This window comes from Perca flavescens, chromosome 8 (genome assembly GCF_004354835.1).
Source record: "Perca flavescens isolate YP-PL-M2 chromosome 8, PFLA_1.0, whole genome shotgun sequence".
NCBI lineage: Eukaryota > Metazoa > Chordata > Actinopteri > Perciformes > Percidae > Perca > Perca flavescens.
This window is the reverse complement of record NC_041338.1, coordinates 1,115,160-1,134,118: the sequence shown is the minus strand read 5'-3', so window position 1 is coordinate 1,134,118 and position 18,959 is coordinate 1,115,160. Positions and strand designations below refer to the sequence as shown.

Sequence of the window (18,959 nt, the reverse complement as noted above, 5' to 3'; positions counted from 1 at the left end):
AGTTATATACTATGTTAACATGCATGCACAAAAATAGTGTGATAGTCAAACAAATCTGCAATTCTTCAAATGATATTCCCTCAAAATGTTTCACAACAGATTTTCTGAGAAAATTGAATTAGTATGTGCTTGTAATTAAAATTTAGACAACGTAATGCATGTCTCGATATCTCCATATACGATTTCATCACGATATGATTCCATTGAAAGACAATAAATTATCATATTGAATTATTGCCCAGCCCTCATGTAGAGGATCCTTTGGAACAAGACTGTCCTGCCATATTTGACCTATATAGTCGGGGGTGGACTAAACTAATCATGCTTATTACTTTGGCACTCTATTAGAATAAGATTTTTGCTGAGTTACAAATATTTAAATAATTATTTTACTCAGCCCTAAATAGTTTTCCGCACCCAAGTTTTCACACACAGAAAGCCAAGCGGAATGGACACACATGCACACACACACACACACACACACATACACACAAATGTAGAGCCAGCACTCTCTAGTGATTAGTGATCAAGTAACAGAAAAAGAAGGGAAAAACATTACATTTTACATGTACTTGAGCTGAGAGTAATCAAAGCCACCTACTCACCCAGCAATATCTTAACACCTCTTTGTTTCTCACACTCTCCGCTATTCAGCTGTTATTTCTCTCTCGCGCGCTCTCACCTACCGCCTCCCTCTGTTCCCCTCCTCCCTTCTCTCTCAGGGGTGGACACAAGAAAACACTGCCAAAGCAAAATAGCTCCACAATCGACTTGATATTATGCCACGAGTATTAGTAACACAATAGATAAGTGTCATCAAGTAAGGAAAGAAACAAAAATTGTCATTCGAGTGCAGTTTGTTGGAGGCGGGGTGTATTTTGTACTTGTTAAATGTATAATGTTCTTGTAATTTCAAATTTTTTTTACTATTTTATTATTCAACCTACGTACCTGCCCAGGGACTACTGCCAGAAAATATCAATTTGCTAAGACCCGGTACATTACGTCTCTCTCTTTCTTATGTAAGGTTACATGTTCTTTGTATATTGTCCCTGTTCAAATAAAGTAACATAAATGTTGCGATTAGTTTAGAGCGAAAAAGACACAAGATAAACAAATGTATCTCAGTTTTTGTATTTATAAAAAAGACAATCCGTCAGAAAAACTGTAATTATATGGAATTATCCCATTTTATTTAACAAATTTATTTAATGTATTTTTTATGTCACGAAAATATCAGAAATTACAAAAAGAAACCGTGAAATTTTTTTTTTGCCGCACCAGCTGCCAGAATACTATAATTTTTTACAGTGTATACCACAGAAAATTTCCATTCCTGTAGATGTCACTGTATTGCATAATCAACTACATTACTTGATTTTTTTTTGTCACTTGGGGGATGCATGCTGTAACACAACATAAACGTATTATCAACTCAATTATTATTATTTATTAATTTATTATCTTAGCTAACAGTTACCATGTAAACACCCAGCAGACACAAACAACATTGGTTTTTTGGCCAGCTGGCGAATGCAAAGTCTGATGTTCACTCAAATTTTAGCTCTTTTTTGGTCTCCACCAACTTCTGGGGGGGGATATATGTCTCTTTAGCTGTTGAATGCTCCACTATGTTCACCAGCTAATCACTAGTCTATATCGACGACGTTGTATAGTTATTGTTCAGGTGGGGCTGGAAATTCCACCGGATGTCCCTCATTTCGGCCGGATGTCTGTCCCCTTCCTCTTCCTTTGTGTTAGCGTTCTAACCTCTGGTGGATTTGTGAGGACTATGGTTAACTGCTCCTCAGATCTCTGCAGGGTAAATCCAGACAGCTAGCTAGACTATCTGTCCAATCTGAGTTTTTAAAACTACTTTTGAACGTACACCTGTTCCACCAAAACCAGTTCCTTCCTGAGGCTATTTTGCGGCGGCACAATGGCTCCGTCCGTCGCCTAAGACGATTGTGATTGGTTTAAAGAAATGCCAATAAACCAGAGCATGTTTTTCTCCCATCCCGGAATGCTGTGTGGACTAGCCAGACCTTCGTTTGCAGCGCTGTGGAGGAAGGTCTGGCAATGTGAGACTAGCCAATCTGTGTCTGTCTGCTGTTTGCTGCTGAGCAGAAAGTGTACAGTGGCTTTATCAGAGTTTTTTTTACTGAAAACAGCTGCTGCTGCTGGAAACAAGATTGATGAGAGGAGTGATAATGAACCAAAACTTTAAAGTTGCAGGCCATAAATCCAATGCAGCTCTGTGGAGTTGAGGGGATCTGCAGAGTTGGTGATTATTCTCTGTGCCTTTGTAACTAGAAGCGACAAATCTCAAATTACCAGTGGTTGAAGAAGTTTTCAGATCCTTTACTTAAGTAAAAGTGCTAATACCAGACTTTAAAAATATTCTGTTGCAAGTAAAAGTCCTGCATTGAAAATGTTACTTAAATAAAAGTATATATCATCAGGAAAATGTACTTAAAGTATTAAAAGTAAAGAAAAATCCTCCCATTGTAGAAAGAGTAAAGGATCCAAACAGTTGTGTGTTTAATTGTCTAATAATTTCAGCTGGACTTGATAAGGTATATATCTTGGCAGAACACAAACTTGACAGCTTAGGCGAGAGATATACACATCAGGGAAAAGGCACAGACCCTCAGAGTTGAGGATGACCCTGCACGCTAACACACCGTGGTTAAACTGTACTGTCTACCTTAAACTCTCTTTGATCGACATTAATAACTGCTTGTGTATAAGTCATCAAAGTCTCTCGAACCTTAATGTATCCAGAGGTCAAACTGCTCCTGAGTTTTTCCATAACAGTCGCCATATTACCTTTTCTCGGCTAAACTTAACTGTCATGTCACCGGCCATCGGTCGATGTAAGACAAATCTTACATTGTTGGGCTATCTGAATTAAGGTGATTTGACTAGACTTAGATCGTATGAGATCCTAACTGATGTTTCTGATCACAGCGGATCGCACTGTATCATTAAGCTGGATTGTTGTGCTCTGTTGTGTTGTAGGGGTGTAGCTCTACGGGCCCCGTAGAAAGGCATTATCTATGGGCCCCTCCCCACATCCACAGCTGTTCATTATAGCATCTTTTTGGGTACTCAGTCCCTTTTTTCACCCCCAGTCCAACACCCCTGGTAATACCCAGACCTGATCTCCATCCTCTCCTACTCTTTTGTCTTTTGTAAATCAGGTCAGGTCTGTTTCCTTCAGACATGCTTGCGTGACTTTATGGCAAACATTTAGTATTTATTTGCTCCCCCTCTTTCCCTGCTTCCTCCCTCTCTCTAATACGCACTGACACTGCGCCGTCCACCAGGTGATGCATCTGTACGCTGTGAGCAGCTGGACCTGTTGCTCCAGTGGGGGGCTGAGTTTCGCCAATCCTCGTCCCAACCACGTGAAGGAGAGAAGGTGCTGGAAGACCTGGTGGCCTTTGATGTCATCCTGGGAGATCTCAACTTTGATAACTGCTCTTCAGGTATGCATTTGTCTGGGCTAAGTCTATATCGATGACTTTTAATTTTCCAGGATTGTTCAGGTGCTGCCGGAAATTCCGCCGGATGTCCCTCATTTTCAGCCGGATGGTTAACTGCTACTCAGATCTCTGCAGGGTAAATCAAGACCCTCCTTTGCAGCACTGTGGAGGAAGGTCTGACAATTGCACTTAATTGTGTAAGAATAATATTGGGGCGGAAGTTTATCATAATTTTGAAGAATGTTCCACATTATTTGGTTTCCTGATCATTCACGCCTACTTACTTACTTAATACTTCCTGTAATTACTGAGGAAGAAGAATCAGAGATGGGTCAGTCCTTTCTCATGTTTAGACTAAACTGTGTAACACTTCTACTGTATGTGTGCTCTTGTGTATTTTCAGAGGACAAGCTGGAGCAGCAGCATGCACTTTTTACTCAATACAAGGACCCATGTCGCCTGGGGCCAGGGGAGGACAAACCATGGGCTCTGGGTAACAATGCACACACACACACACACACACACACACACACACACACACACACAGCACACACACACACACACACACACACACACACACACACACACACACACACACACACACACACACACACACACACACACACACACACACACACACACACACACACACAGACACCGTGCCACATCACATATAGTCAGGGTGCAATTTGCTGGAGTGGATTCATGGGATTTCCCCCTTTCTGGTCTATATATCCCAGCCTCTCCTGAGTTATTTGTAAAGTCATCAATGCTACTTCACCAACTGACCATTATATACTTAAAATAGAAGTACTTTAAACTAAGTAAAGCGCTGTAACCTGAACATCTGAGCGGGCAGGTGCTGGTTGCATCTAGCTCTAGACACCGCCAGATGACGGTCCTTTTTTTTAGCCAGAAAAAGTGAGCGTCGTGCAGCAATGACAATTCAATTTAATTTAATTTTAGACACACAGGTCCATATCAGTATAAAACTATGTAAAACACAACAGCATAGACAAGAGAAAAAAGTTATATAAGTTATTAAAACATTTTTACAGTTTCCAAAAGCAAGAAGTGTACCTTGTGTCACTCTGTATGAGGTCAGTTAAAGCCATTATAATTAAATTTTTTGAATAAGTTAAGCAACACATCAATTTGTACATACAATTTTTCAAGCATGAAAGGTGGGAACATTACTAGTCACAAACATGTCTAGCACTTGTCCATCTTGGCTGTTTGAGAAAGATTCTGAATGCATCATTAAATGCCACCTGAAGCTTTCTCATTTGTGCCTCACTGTAGCTGCAGCACAAGTGGGCTGTATGGTCTGTATGACAGTTAAGTTTAGGCACCAAAACGACTAGTTAAGTTTAGGAAAAAGATCGTGGTTTGGATTAAAACATTCCTGAAGAACAAAAAGGATTTGTTTTCATCGCGAAGTGAACTCCACTCTCCGGCTTGAAAGTTCTGTTTCATGTTGACACCACGTTGTGCATTTTCATTTTGAGAATATGTTCCATTAGATATTGAAGTTCATAAATAAGTGTTTTGAGTGGCACTACGTAGCATTGGACAGGGGATTTCATTCTTGCATGTTTTTTTTCTTTTGTGAATGACAGCTTGGGCTGCTTCTGTTTTTTTCACAAATCGTACCCAGCATGTACTTCTAGTCTACCTAATACACACATTCACAGATGAAGCATCAACACCAAAAACGTACCCTCAAAAACTAAAGTTACATTACATTATGAAAGGCAGGTGTTGCTATACACTCAATCTAAATCTGGTGATCCATACAGAGCTGACTCTAATCTGGCTCTGTCTGGCTAAATCAGGATGCAACCACTGTGTGATTTAAAATGCACCCAGTACAGTGCGCTGATACATGGAATTAGTGACGTAAAGACTGGAGGGTATTGGTCTGGATGTGAAGCGTTATTTAGGCCAGCGGTATTTCAGGGACAGTGTGGGCAGGACAGAGTGAAAGGGCTCGTTTTAGAGAAAGGGCTTATTTATTTGGACAATGGCTCTGCGCCTGTAGTTTGGTCGCTGTTAGACAGGACGGGAGGGAAAGGAGGAGGCAAGGAAAGAAAAATTAATCAATAAATCAATGAATCAATGAAAGAAAATGGGAGAAAGCTGATCACATTTCACATAGTTTATCCAAATAAGGATAGACTTAAATGAAAACAACAGCCAGGCTTAAAAAGGCGTGGAGGAAGTGGAGGAAGGTCTGGCAATGCGTGACTAATACTGATGTCATAATCAAACTTATTCAGCCATGTAATTCAAACAAAACAGCAACGAAATAAATTAATTAATATTCAACTATTAAATATAGGAAAACAAGGAATAGCTCTAACAGAGAGCTGTAGGAATCATCCTAATGCTGGTCACCCACTCAGCCAAATACTGTAAGCAGACAACCTGCAGGGCTCGTGCTGCATTCATATCACGTAGGAATTAGTGCTAGCCTGGGACCTGGGCCTTTGATAGTTAAAAAAAACAGTGACAGGAAAGTAAAGTCACGCGTTTGAAGCTGTGAAAAAGAAGGGTTTCAGTAGAAATCTCACTGTTGATCATCTACTCCATTCAGAACTGACATGGCTCTGATGGTGATGTGTTTGAGGCCCTGTTTATTGTCAGATTCAACATGTCAACCACAAACCAAAAACCCAACAAGTACAGTAACTGCGGCTTTCCATGTTTTCTAGGAGTGGTGGTCCAAATTGCTGTGAAAGAATATTTATTTATTATACTACAGCTTGTTGGTGATGCCAGAAGTTACGAGAATAGAGACACTGAGGGCATGTTAACTCCCTGAAAAAGGGAATCTCATGTAGATCTACACTTTCCCAAACAGTTTGGGGGGCGGGGGGATGGGTTAAACAACATAGGACTTTCACCCAAGAGACCGGGGTTCGTGTCCCGTTCTTGTCCCTCGTGTCACTGAAACGTACATTTTGTAACCCCACCCAAAACCCTAAACCTAACTGTCCTGTTCTTGTGCCCCATGTCAGTTAAACGTACTTCCCGAAACCAGATCATCAAATAGTGACGCGAAGAGTCCCGACCAAGCACGTCTAAATATGACACTAAAAGATTATTTTTGCACCAATAACAAACACCACAGGCACCTGACCAAGCATCGCTTTTTGACGTTATAGGAGAGAGAATGTGTTGGAAGGGAAGGATTTTAAAGCATACACTAGATCAATAAACACAGTACGGAAATAACAAATGATATGGTGGCCATATTTGCAGGTATGTTGTATGTAGTTGAGATGAAGTGTCAGCTCATCTATCTGAATAGTCATCCCAACAATTGCTCAACATATGACCCAGATTTGTACTTTAAATTCTGAAAAACAAAAAGCTGAAGTTCCTCCAGTGAAACTGTGGATTTCAGAATTCTGAGACACATTGCATCTAGAACAAATTAGGGTTATCTTAAATGATGAACTCGAACAATTTTCCAACAAACAATAACCTTTTATTTTGTACCTCGGTCAACGTATAGTAGTGCTGGATGGGCAGATAAACAGGTAATTAGACAGAAGTTATACTTAGCTTGAGTTCCATATTGCATATAAATGCAATGCACAAATGCTTTCATTACAAAATATTTTAAACAAAATATGACCCAGATTTCAATTCCATGCCTCCCATCACATCTGTGAAATCACAACACAGAGGTTTGTTGTTTCTCAGCAGTGAAAATAGGCAATGGGTAAAGTAGGAGCTCTGAATTTTAATTTTAAATAAAGAAAGCATTAATGACTGTTGGATTTCAGAACGTTACAAAAATTTGGCAAACCAGACCCACTGTGAAAACAGTACTGCTGTCTTTGGGGGGGTCCTTCACTGGACTCGAGGAAGTTCTTACTAGACGCTATTGGGATATACAGTACACTGGCACTGAGCAAAATGAGGGGAAGTATAAGGGCTCAATCACATTCACACATCCGGCAATTTGCCGCAGGATTGTGCGGTGGTGGCGGTGTCCCTTAAATGGCCCATTTGTGTGAGAGAGACAGAGAGAGATGCTTTATTTTTTTAATCCCCAAGGGTACATTACATTTTAAACTGTTGTTTCAAACAACCCACAAGAAGAGCATGCTCAGATTTGCTAATAGCATATTTTCTGACTCCATGCATGTTTTATAACAATTTCTGCCTTCTAACAGACAATTTAAATGTAACGAAATGTTTGAACCCTGCAACTGACATCTTGGTGTCTTTTAAAATAAATAAAGGACAATCATTAAAAGAAAATTAACATTTAATTGGGGTATTTATTGAGAAGTGAAGAGTAGAGTGGAGTAGAGAGAAGCATGTGAGTCTGCCTGAACAGTAATGCATTTGAATGTGTCATTCAACAGGTACTTTACTGGATCCCAGTGGCCTTTATGACGACGAGGTCAGTTCACCTGAAAGTTTACAAAAGTAAGTCACACACACACACACACACACACACACACACACACACACACATAAACACACACATTTGTTTTTTTCACTTCTTAAATTGTACAAAGCTAACACTTGTACAATTTAAGAAAGATGCTAAAGGTTGTTTTTGTCTGTGCAAGGTTATCCCTATGGGAAGTCTTGTAAACAACCCATGTAACTCCTAATATTATTTTACCTTTCATATTTATTCTGTTGATTTGATATTGTGTCATTTTTGTTTTGGCTTTTTTTTGTCTTTCTTCTCTTTTCGTATCAGCATTTCAGTTTCTTTCTATTTTAATTGGAGTATGCATTGTAGAGGGCCCAGATTATGCTCCTCTGAGGTTTTTTTTACATCTCTCCATCACATCTTGTATTGATGTATATTAATTTGTAGTAATTGTAGATGTATAAATAAATAAACTAAACTAAAAGGATGAAATTGCATTGACTTGACTCATTTTGTGGGAGACTCACCCAAACCTTTAACACAACCAAGCTTCAGACCAACCTTTAATCAAAAGTCTTAACACTAAAAGTTAGACTAAAAGAGTTAGAGCGGCTCCCACATTACAGAAGAAGAACAGACTGTTGGTAAATCGAATGTTGGTGGGTGTCACCAGAATGTAACAGTGCATCACCCTATTAGGAATAACAGTCAGTAGGACAGTGAGCAGCAGCTCTCTGCAATGCAACTCCAGGGCTACATCCTTTGTCTAAACCTGGTTCTTCTGATCCTTCCCCATCCCTGTGTGTATCTGTTAGAGTGATGGAGAACGAGGAGGGGAGGAAGGAGTACCTGGTGTTTCCTCCAAGTAAGAGCCAGTGTCCCGCCAGCAGTCAGAAAGGGAGGAAGATCCCGCTGAAGGGCAACGGACGCCGGATCGACTACATGCTCTACAGCGACGAGGGCCTGCAGCCGGACTGGAAACTGGTATGGTTTAGTCAAGGATAACAGGAAAATGACATAAAAACATTGTCCCTTCTTAAATTGTCTCAAATTGAGACCAGAAAATGTAAATCTTAAAACCCTTGACATTCAGTTTTTTTGCAGGGTTCAACTTTTTTTAAGAAAGCTTAAAGATTTTAGGAAAGTCTAAAAAAAAAACATCATAATATGTGTGTGTTTTTTCTGCTGTTCTCATCTTAATCATCTCACAACCTTTCAGATGTATCTCATCAGCCCTTGTGGGGGTCCCTACCCCCAAGTTTGGAACCACTGATAATAAACCAATAACCAATAACTATTCCATTTTATATTTTTGCAGCTGTATTGAAACAAACCTATATTTCCACTGACAATAAATGACAAACATTTCTGCAGGCCTACACCAATTGCACTTCCAGTACAAACAATACAGTATGTAGCAGAGACATGTAGACAATGTACTCATTCAGTTTAATACAATGTAGACAGCAAAGTGGATTTTTTAATCAGTTCTTTAAATCCAACATGGCGCTTCAAGCAGCAGCAGCCAGCTGTCAACCCAGTGTGCTGGAGGGTTTCATAAAATAAATCTAAAATCATAGAAACTCATCAGAAAGACTAGACGGGGAATTTGAAGCAAGGCTGTGCAGTATGAGACACACAGTATGCAACGAGCAAAGAGCAGCAGATCCTAAAATTGGTTAGGAATCACAATTCCTGCTTCACCATCTTATTCTGTGTGTATCAAAACCCAGTAGGTGTGCTAATAGGGTGAAATGATTGTGTTTCCAATCATAGAAACTTAGTGCAAAAAGTGTATGTGTTGAATTGTGTGCCAGGTGAGGAGATGTCACTTTATTCTGTCCTGATTCATTTCCCTGTAACAGGACACTTGTCAACGCTGGTTTTCCAGAGTCATGTGAAACATAATCCAGCATAGCCAGACCTTCCTCCACAGCGCTGCGGAGGAGGGTCTGGCTAATCCATAAAGCATTCCTGGATTCTTTAAACCAATCACAATCGTCTTGGGCGGTGCTAAGCTCCGGACGGAGCCACGGTGCCTCTGCTAAATAGTCTCAGGAAGGAACTCGTTTTGGTGGAACGTTCAAAAGTAGTTTTAGTCGTGCAACAGAAAACTCAGATTGGACAGATAGTCTAGCTAGCTGTCTGGATTTATCCTGCAGAGATCTGAGGAGCAGTTAACCATAGTCCTCACAAATCCACCAGAGGTTAGAACACCAACACAGAGAAAGAGGAAGGGGACGGACATCAGCAAAAAGACATGCATCCGGAAGTGGACTGAGGATATAGACTACGTGAAACATGACTGGAAGCCAGTAAAGAGATCTCATACCCAGGGTTTTTCCAGCATAGAAGGATTTTTGGAGCCCGCCGCAAAGAGGGAAGGAAAAATGTACCAGTGCAAAAACATTGGGAGGAGTAGCCGCTGCTGATATAGTGGCATTAGTATTGAATTGAGATTTATAACCGGTTAAAAATGTCCGGGTATGGTAGGGGAGACAGGGGATAGTAACATAGTACAACTTTTTGACATTTGTGACTGTATCTTGGAGCTCTTTTAAGCCAGCGTGTTCAAAATGTGATACAAACTAGTTACATGTGTCTGCTATTAAATGGTGTAGCTGTTATCTCTGAAACCCAAACAGAAAATGATTGGTTTACTCTCAAACACAAGGAGAAAAACGTTACTAGTCTGGGTAAATTGTGTCATACCCTGGGCTGAAATGTTACATAACGAAATTAGGATTATAATAATACTTGATTGAACATTTAAATTACTTTTTAACATAATATCTGTGTGTGTATGTGTTGAGAGGCACGCCTCGGTCTGTCTTTCGTTTCCAAGACAAAAATTTAATGAAATAAAAACATAAATACAACCAAAATGTTGCTTAGGGTAGGCTGTAACATTTTGTAACCCAGACTATATTTTGAATTGTCACCTGCCTCCAGAGTTCTGGGTTTTACTTTACTTAAATAAAGATTTTTCCAACGTATATTGGTGCTTAAAAATGTATCAGAATGCAGGAAATGAAGTGTTTGGTACTCAAAATTTCCTGGGGAGGACCCTCAGCTTGATATTTTATATTTATTCTTATTTAATATCTTATTTATACTTATTTAATTAAATTGCAGTCTTTTGCGATTTCATTAAGGGCACAAAGCCAAAAAAGAGCAAAAAGCAACAAAAAACATTTTGATTTGAGTTTGTTGACAGATATTTTGACAAAACAACGTTGGAGCTTTTTACATACTTACTGTAAGAAAAAAATCAAAATTACAGATTTTAAAAAAATACTTTAAAAAAGTAAAAGTACACCAAAAAAACAATTACAGTTTCTAGTAAGTAATTGTACTGCGTTACTTTCCACCTCTACACAGGACAATGTTTGACTTGTTAAAGGAATAAAAAGATTCAAAGACGTAAAAGCTAGAGAGGAGAACAATGGAACACGGCTGAGAGGAAAGGAGGGCAGCCCGTCACGGCTGCCTGTCTGAGTGAGGGATTGGAGAGGATTGGGAAATGAAATCATTTCCATAGAGCATCTCTGGGTCCTTCCCCCACCTCTGGCTGACTCGCTCTGTGACCGCCTGACGCCACCTTGTGCCAGACTGTAGTTTCTGTAACATCATTTCACTCCACACAAGGAAACAAATAAATTGTTGTTTTGCTTCCTCATACACAAACCTCAAACCCAATTTCATCCCCCATTTAATTTTTTTTTTAATTGAACTTGACAAGATGTTTATATATATATTGTTTTAAACAATTAACACAATGCAGTTTAAATTAACCCTCTGATGTATAAGGGCATTTTGTACATCTTCCCTACGACCCTCCTCCGCAGCGCTGTGGAGGAAGGTCTGGCAAGTTTGTGTCCAACACCCATAGCAACACACAGAACTGACGTAAGCAGTAAACTGCCCGTAAACTGTTGCAAACTGTGGTAAAAACCCTGATTGAGATGCATATTCCAAATGCGCTGTATGCATGTCCCAAGAATGGCTCTAAAACCTGAATAATAAAGTAATATCACACATGTCTTAATCAGAAAATGCTAAATTTGGAAAAAGGCCTAATTCGGAATATCAAAAGAGAATATGCTGTTTACGTGACCTGAATCAAATTTGGAATATTGCCATATTTGCAATCATAGTGGAATATTGGTGTGCATGTAAACGTATGTGAGATTTGAGTTATTTTAGTGATTTAGTATTTTTGTGTGCTTTTGAAATTAAGGCAATTTTAAAGTTGTACAGAATAGAAGGTGAGATACTGAAGACTCAATGAGAGTTCTCCTCTCCTCCTCCTGCAGGATATCGAGGAGTTCAGCTTCGTCACCCAGTTGGCCGGCCTCACCGACCACCTGTCTGTGGCCATGCGATTGGCTGTTTCCACCGGGGAAGAGGAGCCTTAGATTGAACACCTGAGCTTTTTTTTTTTTTAAATACTGCCATGGAGGAGTGACAGACGACCAGGAAGAGAAGAAGAGATTAAGAGTTTGCAGATACGTTTCGGCTTGAGAAAGACTATAAATGCAGTTCTGCGCGAGGATTGAAGGGAGAGCGAAATAGACGGATGAATCACTTGGTGGAGCACTCAGTGGATGAATGGATAGAAAGAAGGTGGAGGAGAGCAGCAGCAGAGGAGTGATATGAAAGAGAACGACTCTGGAGGGGAGAGATAAGCAGGGTAATTCAGTTTAGAAAGCCAGAAAGATATTCATCTTCCTGGGTAAACCTCCCACACACACACAAACACACACACACTAAATACAGCACCTAAAACACACAAACACAACTGATCGACATTTTGACTGTTGAATATCTCTTGGCCTCTCCACTCTTCTTCGCCAACACTCCCTGTTGAACTGAAGGTTTTTATTTACAGTGAATTGTTTTCATGTAGCCAATTTACACACACTTCTTTTATTGGATGTGTTTTAGCCGTAGAGTAAGTATGCTTTTTTTTATGATTCTACCTTCAGGGACAGTCGGATCTTCTTTAGTGACAGAAAGAAAACCACCTAATTTAAGTGATGAGAGTGAAGCGTACAGCTACTGACTGGCCTTTACACTGACCATGTGTGTCCTTGTGTCGTGCTCCTTCCTGATTGGCTACTGGTCGTTCACCTTACTACTCCCACGTCAGTCCCAGGAACCTCAACAAGTGTCTTTTTTTCTAAAAAAAAACAAACAAACAAAACAAAACTAGTCTTTCTAAAAGAAGATTTTTTTTATAGGGAGTTTAAATGCCTGTTTATTACTATATGGTATGTTTCTAAAAAAAGGTATTGTATAAAGGGACATGGAATTGGAGAAAGTGTTTTGTTAGATGCATTGAAATGCTTATAGCATGTTTTTCCGCCATGACTGGTTGAAAATTAGACCAGACGTTTTTGGTGTAATCATGGGAACTGAAGCTTTGCGAATGCATGATGGGAAACGGTGTCAGTTTACAACATGAATTTAGCATCTTGATACACTTGCTTGTTTGATTCTGGCTGCTTGACGAGTCAAGAAGCATTTTTGCCCTGTAACACACACTTACTATATGCCAGTGTGACATTTGTGCATGTGAGACTCCACCCTGCTGATGACACTGAACACACGTGAGGGTGTGCACGGAAACATACTGAAGATTTACATAAAGCAGGCAAACATGTACACACATCATGTACAGGGGGATTTCAGGTGATGTAACATACCCTCTGGCAGCCATATTGGAGGTCCCCCGAATGACAACATGTGAGCTGAGTAGATATTGTCAGCTTGTTAGCTAACAAACCAATGTAGCTATCTGGTTAGCAAGCCATCGCCGTCTTGTGAGCACGTTTGATTTGTGCACTAAATAACACACAGTATACAGCCCAGTTTTTGGTTAAAGCAGAGCCAGTTGTCCAATGGATCACCCTGATGACAGCCATATTGTGATGCAACTGCAAAACCTCAGATTACAGAAACATTTGAAGACCTACACGCTGCACACATCCTGTACAATATGCCAAGTATACGTAAACACATTTTATAATGTTCTAAAAGTCCCAAAGATTAAGACAACCCACCTACAAATAATGCACAATTCAAGTAGTGCAAAGGCTAATGAATACACTTAAGGTGTGTTCAGACTGAAAGCAAAACCAATTTTAGAGGCGGTGCGATTGCATGTAAAGTAATAGACACAAAAAATGAGGCTAGACGCAACCGCCCAAGTTAGATATGTTTCAACTTAAGTGAAAATGTTGCATTATTCCCAAGGCATTATGACTCCAACTCATAAACAAACATATATAAGAACATTAAGATGATTAGAACAAAAAGAGAAGGATATTTAAAAAAGAAAACACACACACAGAAAGAACCGGTGTTGAAGTCATATCTTGTATTCTTATATATATACATTTACGGACTAAATTAGCTGTTTGTGGCAAATAAACACAAACTGCGCACACAGTCCAGCAGTCAAATTCACACACAGTAAGCACAAGGCTAAAAAATGTGCTTCGCATTCAGTCTAAACACACCTTTAGATTAGATTAGATTAGATTAGATAGATTAGATTAGATAATACTTTATTCATCCCACAATGGAGAAATTCACTTATTACAGCAGAAGTTTTTCCACAATAAAAACAAACCAACAAACAACTAACCAACCAAACAACAGACAGAATTATTACAGCAATACATAGATGACAACTTCTGGATTATTTTAACTCCTAATAATGCCATTATAGAATAGCATTTTTTTTTCTTTTTTGGGGGGGGCTGCTGTTACAAGGGAATTTCCCAAGTGTGAGATAAATAAAGTCTATCTTATCTTATTCAACTCTTTCCTAGAAGTTGCGTGGGTTCCATAATAATGCGTACCAGACCCACACAGACCATGGTGTCAAACAGGAGCTAGAACTTTGTAAAGAGCAGTGTTTAGTGAGTAACTGTTGAAAGGCATGTAGATACTAAAAGTGTCCTTGTATCCCCTGTAGACCTGTTTGCCATGGTGCTGCCTGTGAACTATGCTATGTTGAGTGATAGGCCACTACCATTGCCTCAAACTTTAGAAAATAACATGGAAGCAGGTCTCAGCAGCAAGACTTGACTCAAGTTAGCTAACATTAGCCACCAAAAGCTACTAGTCATACCCATAGACTGTAAAAAATAATGGATGTAGCATCTGTGACATCACCCATTGGTTTGTGGACTGCTGTTTTAAGCCTTGCTGGGGTAGGATGACCAAGCCAAGCCAGTATTGTTTGCAATGGCACTGAGCTTAGCTAAATGCTAAAGAGGAAAAGTTGTTGATTTTCAACCCTTCTGTCCCTGACCCTAGAGTCATCCAGTAGAGATTTAACCTTGACACTGTGAAAAAGAGTTCACTGCTATTTTAATGTACACAGGGCGATGGTTAGCATTGCTAAGCCTCTGTGCTGATTGACAGGTTGGCATGAATCCACGTCCCTAAAGCATCCCCTGCTTTACCGCCACTTATTTAAATCAATGGGACCATATTATGAAATGAACATCATGCTATATTAAAGAAGACTTGAAAGTAGAGATTGTATTGAAGTAGGGTCATTTTCCCACAGACTTCTATAGAAACAGACTTTTTGGAGCCATTAAATTCGCCCCCTGCTGGTAATTAGATAGAATGCAGCTTTAAGGTACTTCCTCATTGGTTTTACTTTTCAGATCCGGAAACTTCGTCCATTATTTTGACAGTCTACGGTCATACCAGACCAAATAAGGCTGTTGCAGCACAAACCTCTGAATGAATTGAATTGAGCAAGGGTGTATTTTATTCCTTAGGAATTGTAATTTCAATTTGTAACAGTAAATTGTGTCATTTCTTTTTTTTAAATCTACATATCCTTGCTTTAAAAGATGAGTTGGTTTTAGCAGTGGTGGCCTCCCTATCACTCAACACAATGTGCGCTAACGTGTTAGCAGGAATCTCCAGATCACTGATCTACTGTACTGGGAACACATGGATCGTGTCTGTGTCCCTGTTGTTATCAGTCAACATGGGACAACTACCAAACCCTGCTGTATATTTTTTTTTAGTGGTGTGTGTGGAAAATCACTAATGTAGAAGCCTGTTTCTCTGAATAAAACATGCGTTCCAGTAACAGTTTAGGTTGTCAGATACTGTTTGATTTCCATGGTCTGAACGGTGAACAATGTTTACAACATTTTTTTTTGGCAGAAGTGTTCATTTCTAACACAAATGTGTGTATGTTTGTTCGGGCAGCTTATCGTGTTATATTCTTTCAATACAAATGTGCTAACTGATGTTTGAATGAAACGTGCGTGCATGTGTGCGTGCGTGTTGGTTGTTCTGTTATGTATGTTCAACTGTCATTTTTACATGCAGTATGAGTCCACAGGTCACCTGGCTGCTCTGACACTTTCTGATTATGACTAATATATCCTTCATATTACTAAGATTTGTATCTGTGCTTTTTTCAATTCAGTCTTCTTTCTTTAGGTTGAATCCTGTCATCTGCTTAGGTGAACTTCAAATGAGATCAAACCCTCACTACTGACTTGGTAAATAGTCATGTAAATACACTATAGGTCTATTATAGTTAAAGTTTCAGTGAGAATCTGCTCTTAAAGGAACACGCCGACTTATTGGGAATTTAGCTTATTCACCGTAACCCCCAGAGTAAGATAAGTCGATACATACCCTTCTTATCTCTGTGCGTGCTGTAATGCAGTCTGATGGTTCCAGCATTAGCTTAGCCTAGCACAGATCCTGCAGGTAACTGGTTCCAACTAGCCTACTGCTCCCAATTGTGACAAAAGTGACAAAATAACACCAACATGTTCCTATTTCCATGTTGTGATTTGTAGAGTCACAGCGTGTACAAAAACCAACGTAACCTGACACACAGCCATCTTCTAACAGTAAACAAACCGGGAACTATATTCTCAGACTCGCTTGCTGCGAGCATATCACTCCGCCCAAGTACTATATTCTTCCGCCTGAGAATATACTTCCCGGTTTGTTTACGGTTAGAAGATGGCTGTGTCTCATGTTACGTTGTTTTTTGTACACACTGTGACTCTATAAATCACAACATGTAAATAGTAACATGTTGGTGTTATTTTGTCACTTATTCGGAGAAGTAGGATTACTGGAATCATTCACCTGCAGGATCTGTGTTGGCCTGATGCCGCTGGAGCCGTCAGACAGCGTTACAGCACGCACAGAGATGAGAAGGATATGTATCGACTTGTCTAACCTTGGGGGTTATGGTGAATAAGCTAAAGTCCCAATAAGTCGGCGTGTTCCTTTAAGGTAAATAAGTTATGGTTTGGGCGGGAGCAAAGTGGTAGCTGATGTAGAGGTTTATTAATAAGCGTTAGTTTTTTTAATTGTCTGATTTTATTGCACAACACATGAATACTGCCGAACATTTCATCATGGGACTTACAGTATGTAGTGCAACACCTTCGTGATGATACTACACTTTTGTGTTGTTTTTAAAAAGTTGGAATGTGGAGGTAATTAATTTTATAATTTGGAGTTTATTTCTTTTGCTAATTGTTCTGTGTTTGTATTTTTGCATATTTTTTAATAACAACAGAAGAAAGTAGTGGGCAAAGAAGCTGATTGGTTGATTAAAGCTGAAGGTGTAAAGGCAAAGTTTTGGTTTGTGTTGGTGTTGTATGTCCATGGTGAGCCCTAAGGTCCAAACGCACTGAAAGGGTCTGACGCGCACGTTTTAAAGTACGCCTTTTAATTTCCAATGGCCAACACGCACCAAAAGCGTAATGAGGCGCGTTTGGGCCTCTTATACAGGAAGTCTATGTGATGGGAGCCTGACATTTCAGCCACTTAGGTGTTCATTCAAATAATGTGAGATAAAGGGTAAACATTGTTATGGCTTGGATGGGAGGGAACTGACCAGGTGGAAGACACCTAGTGAAAAGAATACACTAGAGGGGTGTAGAGCAGAAGGGTCTACCTCAACTTCACTAAGGAGCCACACTGGAACATGAGAATCACATCAAGAGCCAGACATATACAGTTTATTGACATGCTTTAATTTACTCCAAAAAGTAAAATATCTTTGACTGTATTGTTGCATCTTCTCACTTACAGTTTGGTCGACATAAAGTCCCAAAAACTGTCAGGAAGAATGTTCTTAGATAGATAGATAGATAGATAGATAGATAGATAGATAGATAGATAGATAGATAGATAGATAGATAGATAGATAGATAGATAGCACTTTATTGTCCATGTACACGGAAATTTGTCTTGCAATTCAAGCTCCAACAATCACCACACAACAACCTAAAAAAAAAAAGCTAAAAACATAGAGACATCAATAAAACATAGATACTTAATTAATATGAGGGGAGGGCCTGCCCTGCAATCATTAAAAGAATCCCCCAAAAGTTTGCAGTTTCTAACGTTAGCTTTAACGTTACTGCACTAGCTACATTTTTTATAAATATTTTAGCTCAACCATTACAGAGGGCAGAGAGAGTGCAGTCACAGCCATGTGTGTGTGTGTTCGATCTGTAACGTTAATGAAAGCCTAAAGCTCATGAATTGACTTTTAATAGTTCCCTTTTTTTAGCATACATCTCAGAGAAAATACCAGGGTCAAGACCTTGGGGACCACAATTTGTGGGTTTGGTCATGTGGGCATGAGGCACTCAAGAGAAGCCGGTGTTTGAATACAACATTAAGGTCAAACCAAAAAGAGAAGCATGTGTTTGTCTCTCTTAAAGGACAAAGTATGACGAAGTGAAAATAGCTTTTAAGAAGTCCTTCTGCTTTTCATGAGCAGAGGGAGAAATCTAGCAGTAAACATTTACATAGGGGGCTCTGTCATGTGTGAAAACTCCCCTTCGACTGAAACTAAAGTGACTCCCAGTACTGTTGCAGAGAAAATCAAATTCTGAGGTAGTCCTTTGATTCTCCAGTAGTACAGTATGTACAGACAAAAAATCATCTTAACACGCTGTTTTAAGGCTGCAGTAGTCAATAGCTTTACATGAATGAGTTGTCAAATAACTGTTTGTCATGTCAAAGGAGTCGCTCCTAGTGACAAA

General features: G+C 39.5%; 1 protein-coding gene across 1 annotated transcript in view; it reads left to right on the top strand.

Annotated features, from left to right (window-relative positions):
* The window catches only part of smpd3 (sphingomyelin phosphodiesterase 3), a 37,309-nt gene extending 24,765 nt beyond the window's left edge, over positions 1–12,544 (top strand). Inside the window, exons 6-10 of the mRNA XM_028586425.1 lie at positions 3,330–3,491; positions 3,892–3,981; positions 7,871–7,934; positions 8,706–8,874; positions 12,207–12,544. Coding sequence (XP_028442226.1) covers positions 3,330–3,491; positions 3,892–3,981; positions 7,871–7,934; positions 8,706–8,874; positions 12,207–12,308 — 587 coding nt within the window. The 3' untranslated portion in view covers positions 12,309–12,544. The remainder of the gene's footprint in view (positions 1–3,329; positions 3,492–3,891; positions 3,982–7,870; positions 7,935–8,705; positions 8,875–12,206) is intronic.
* The last annotated feature ends 6,415 nt before the right edge of the window (positions 12,545–18,959 follow it).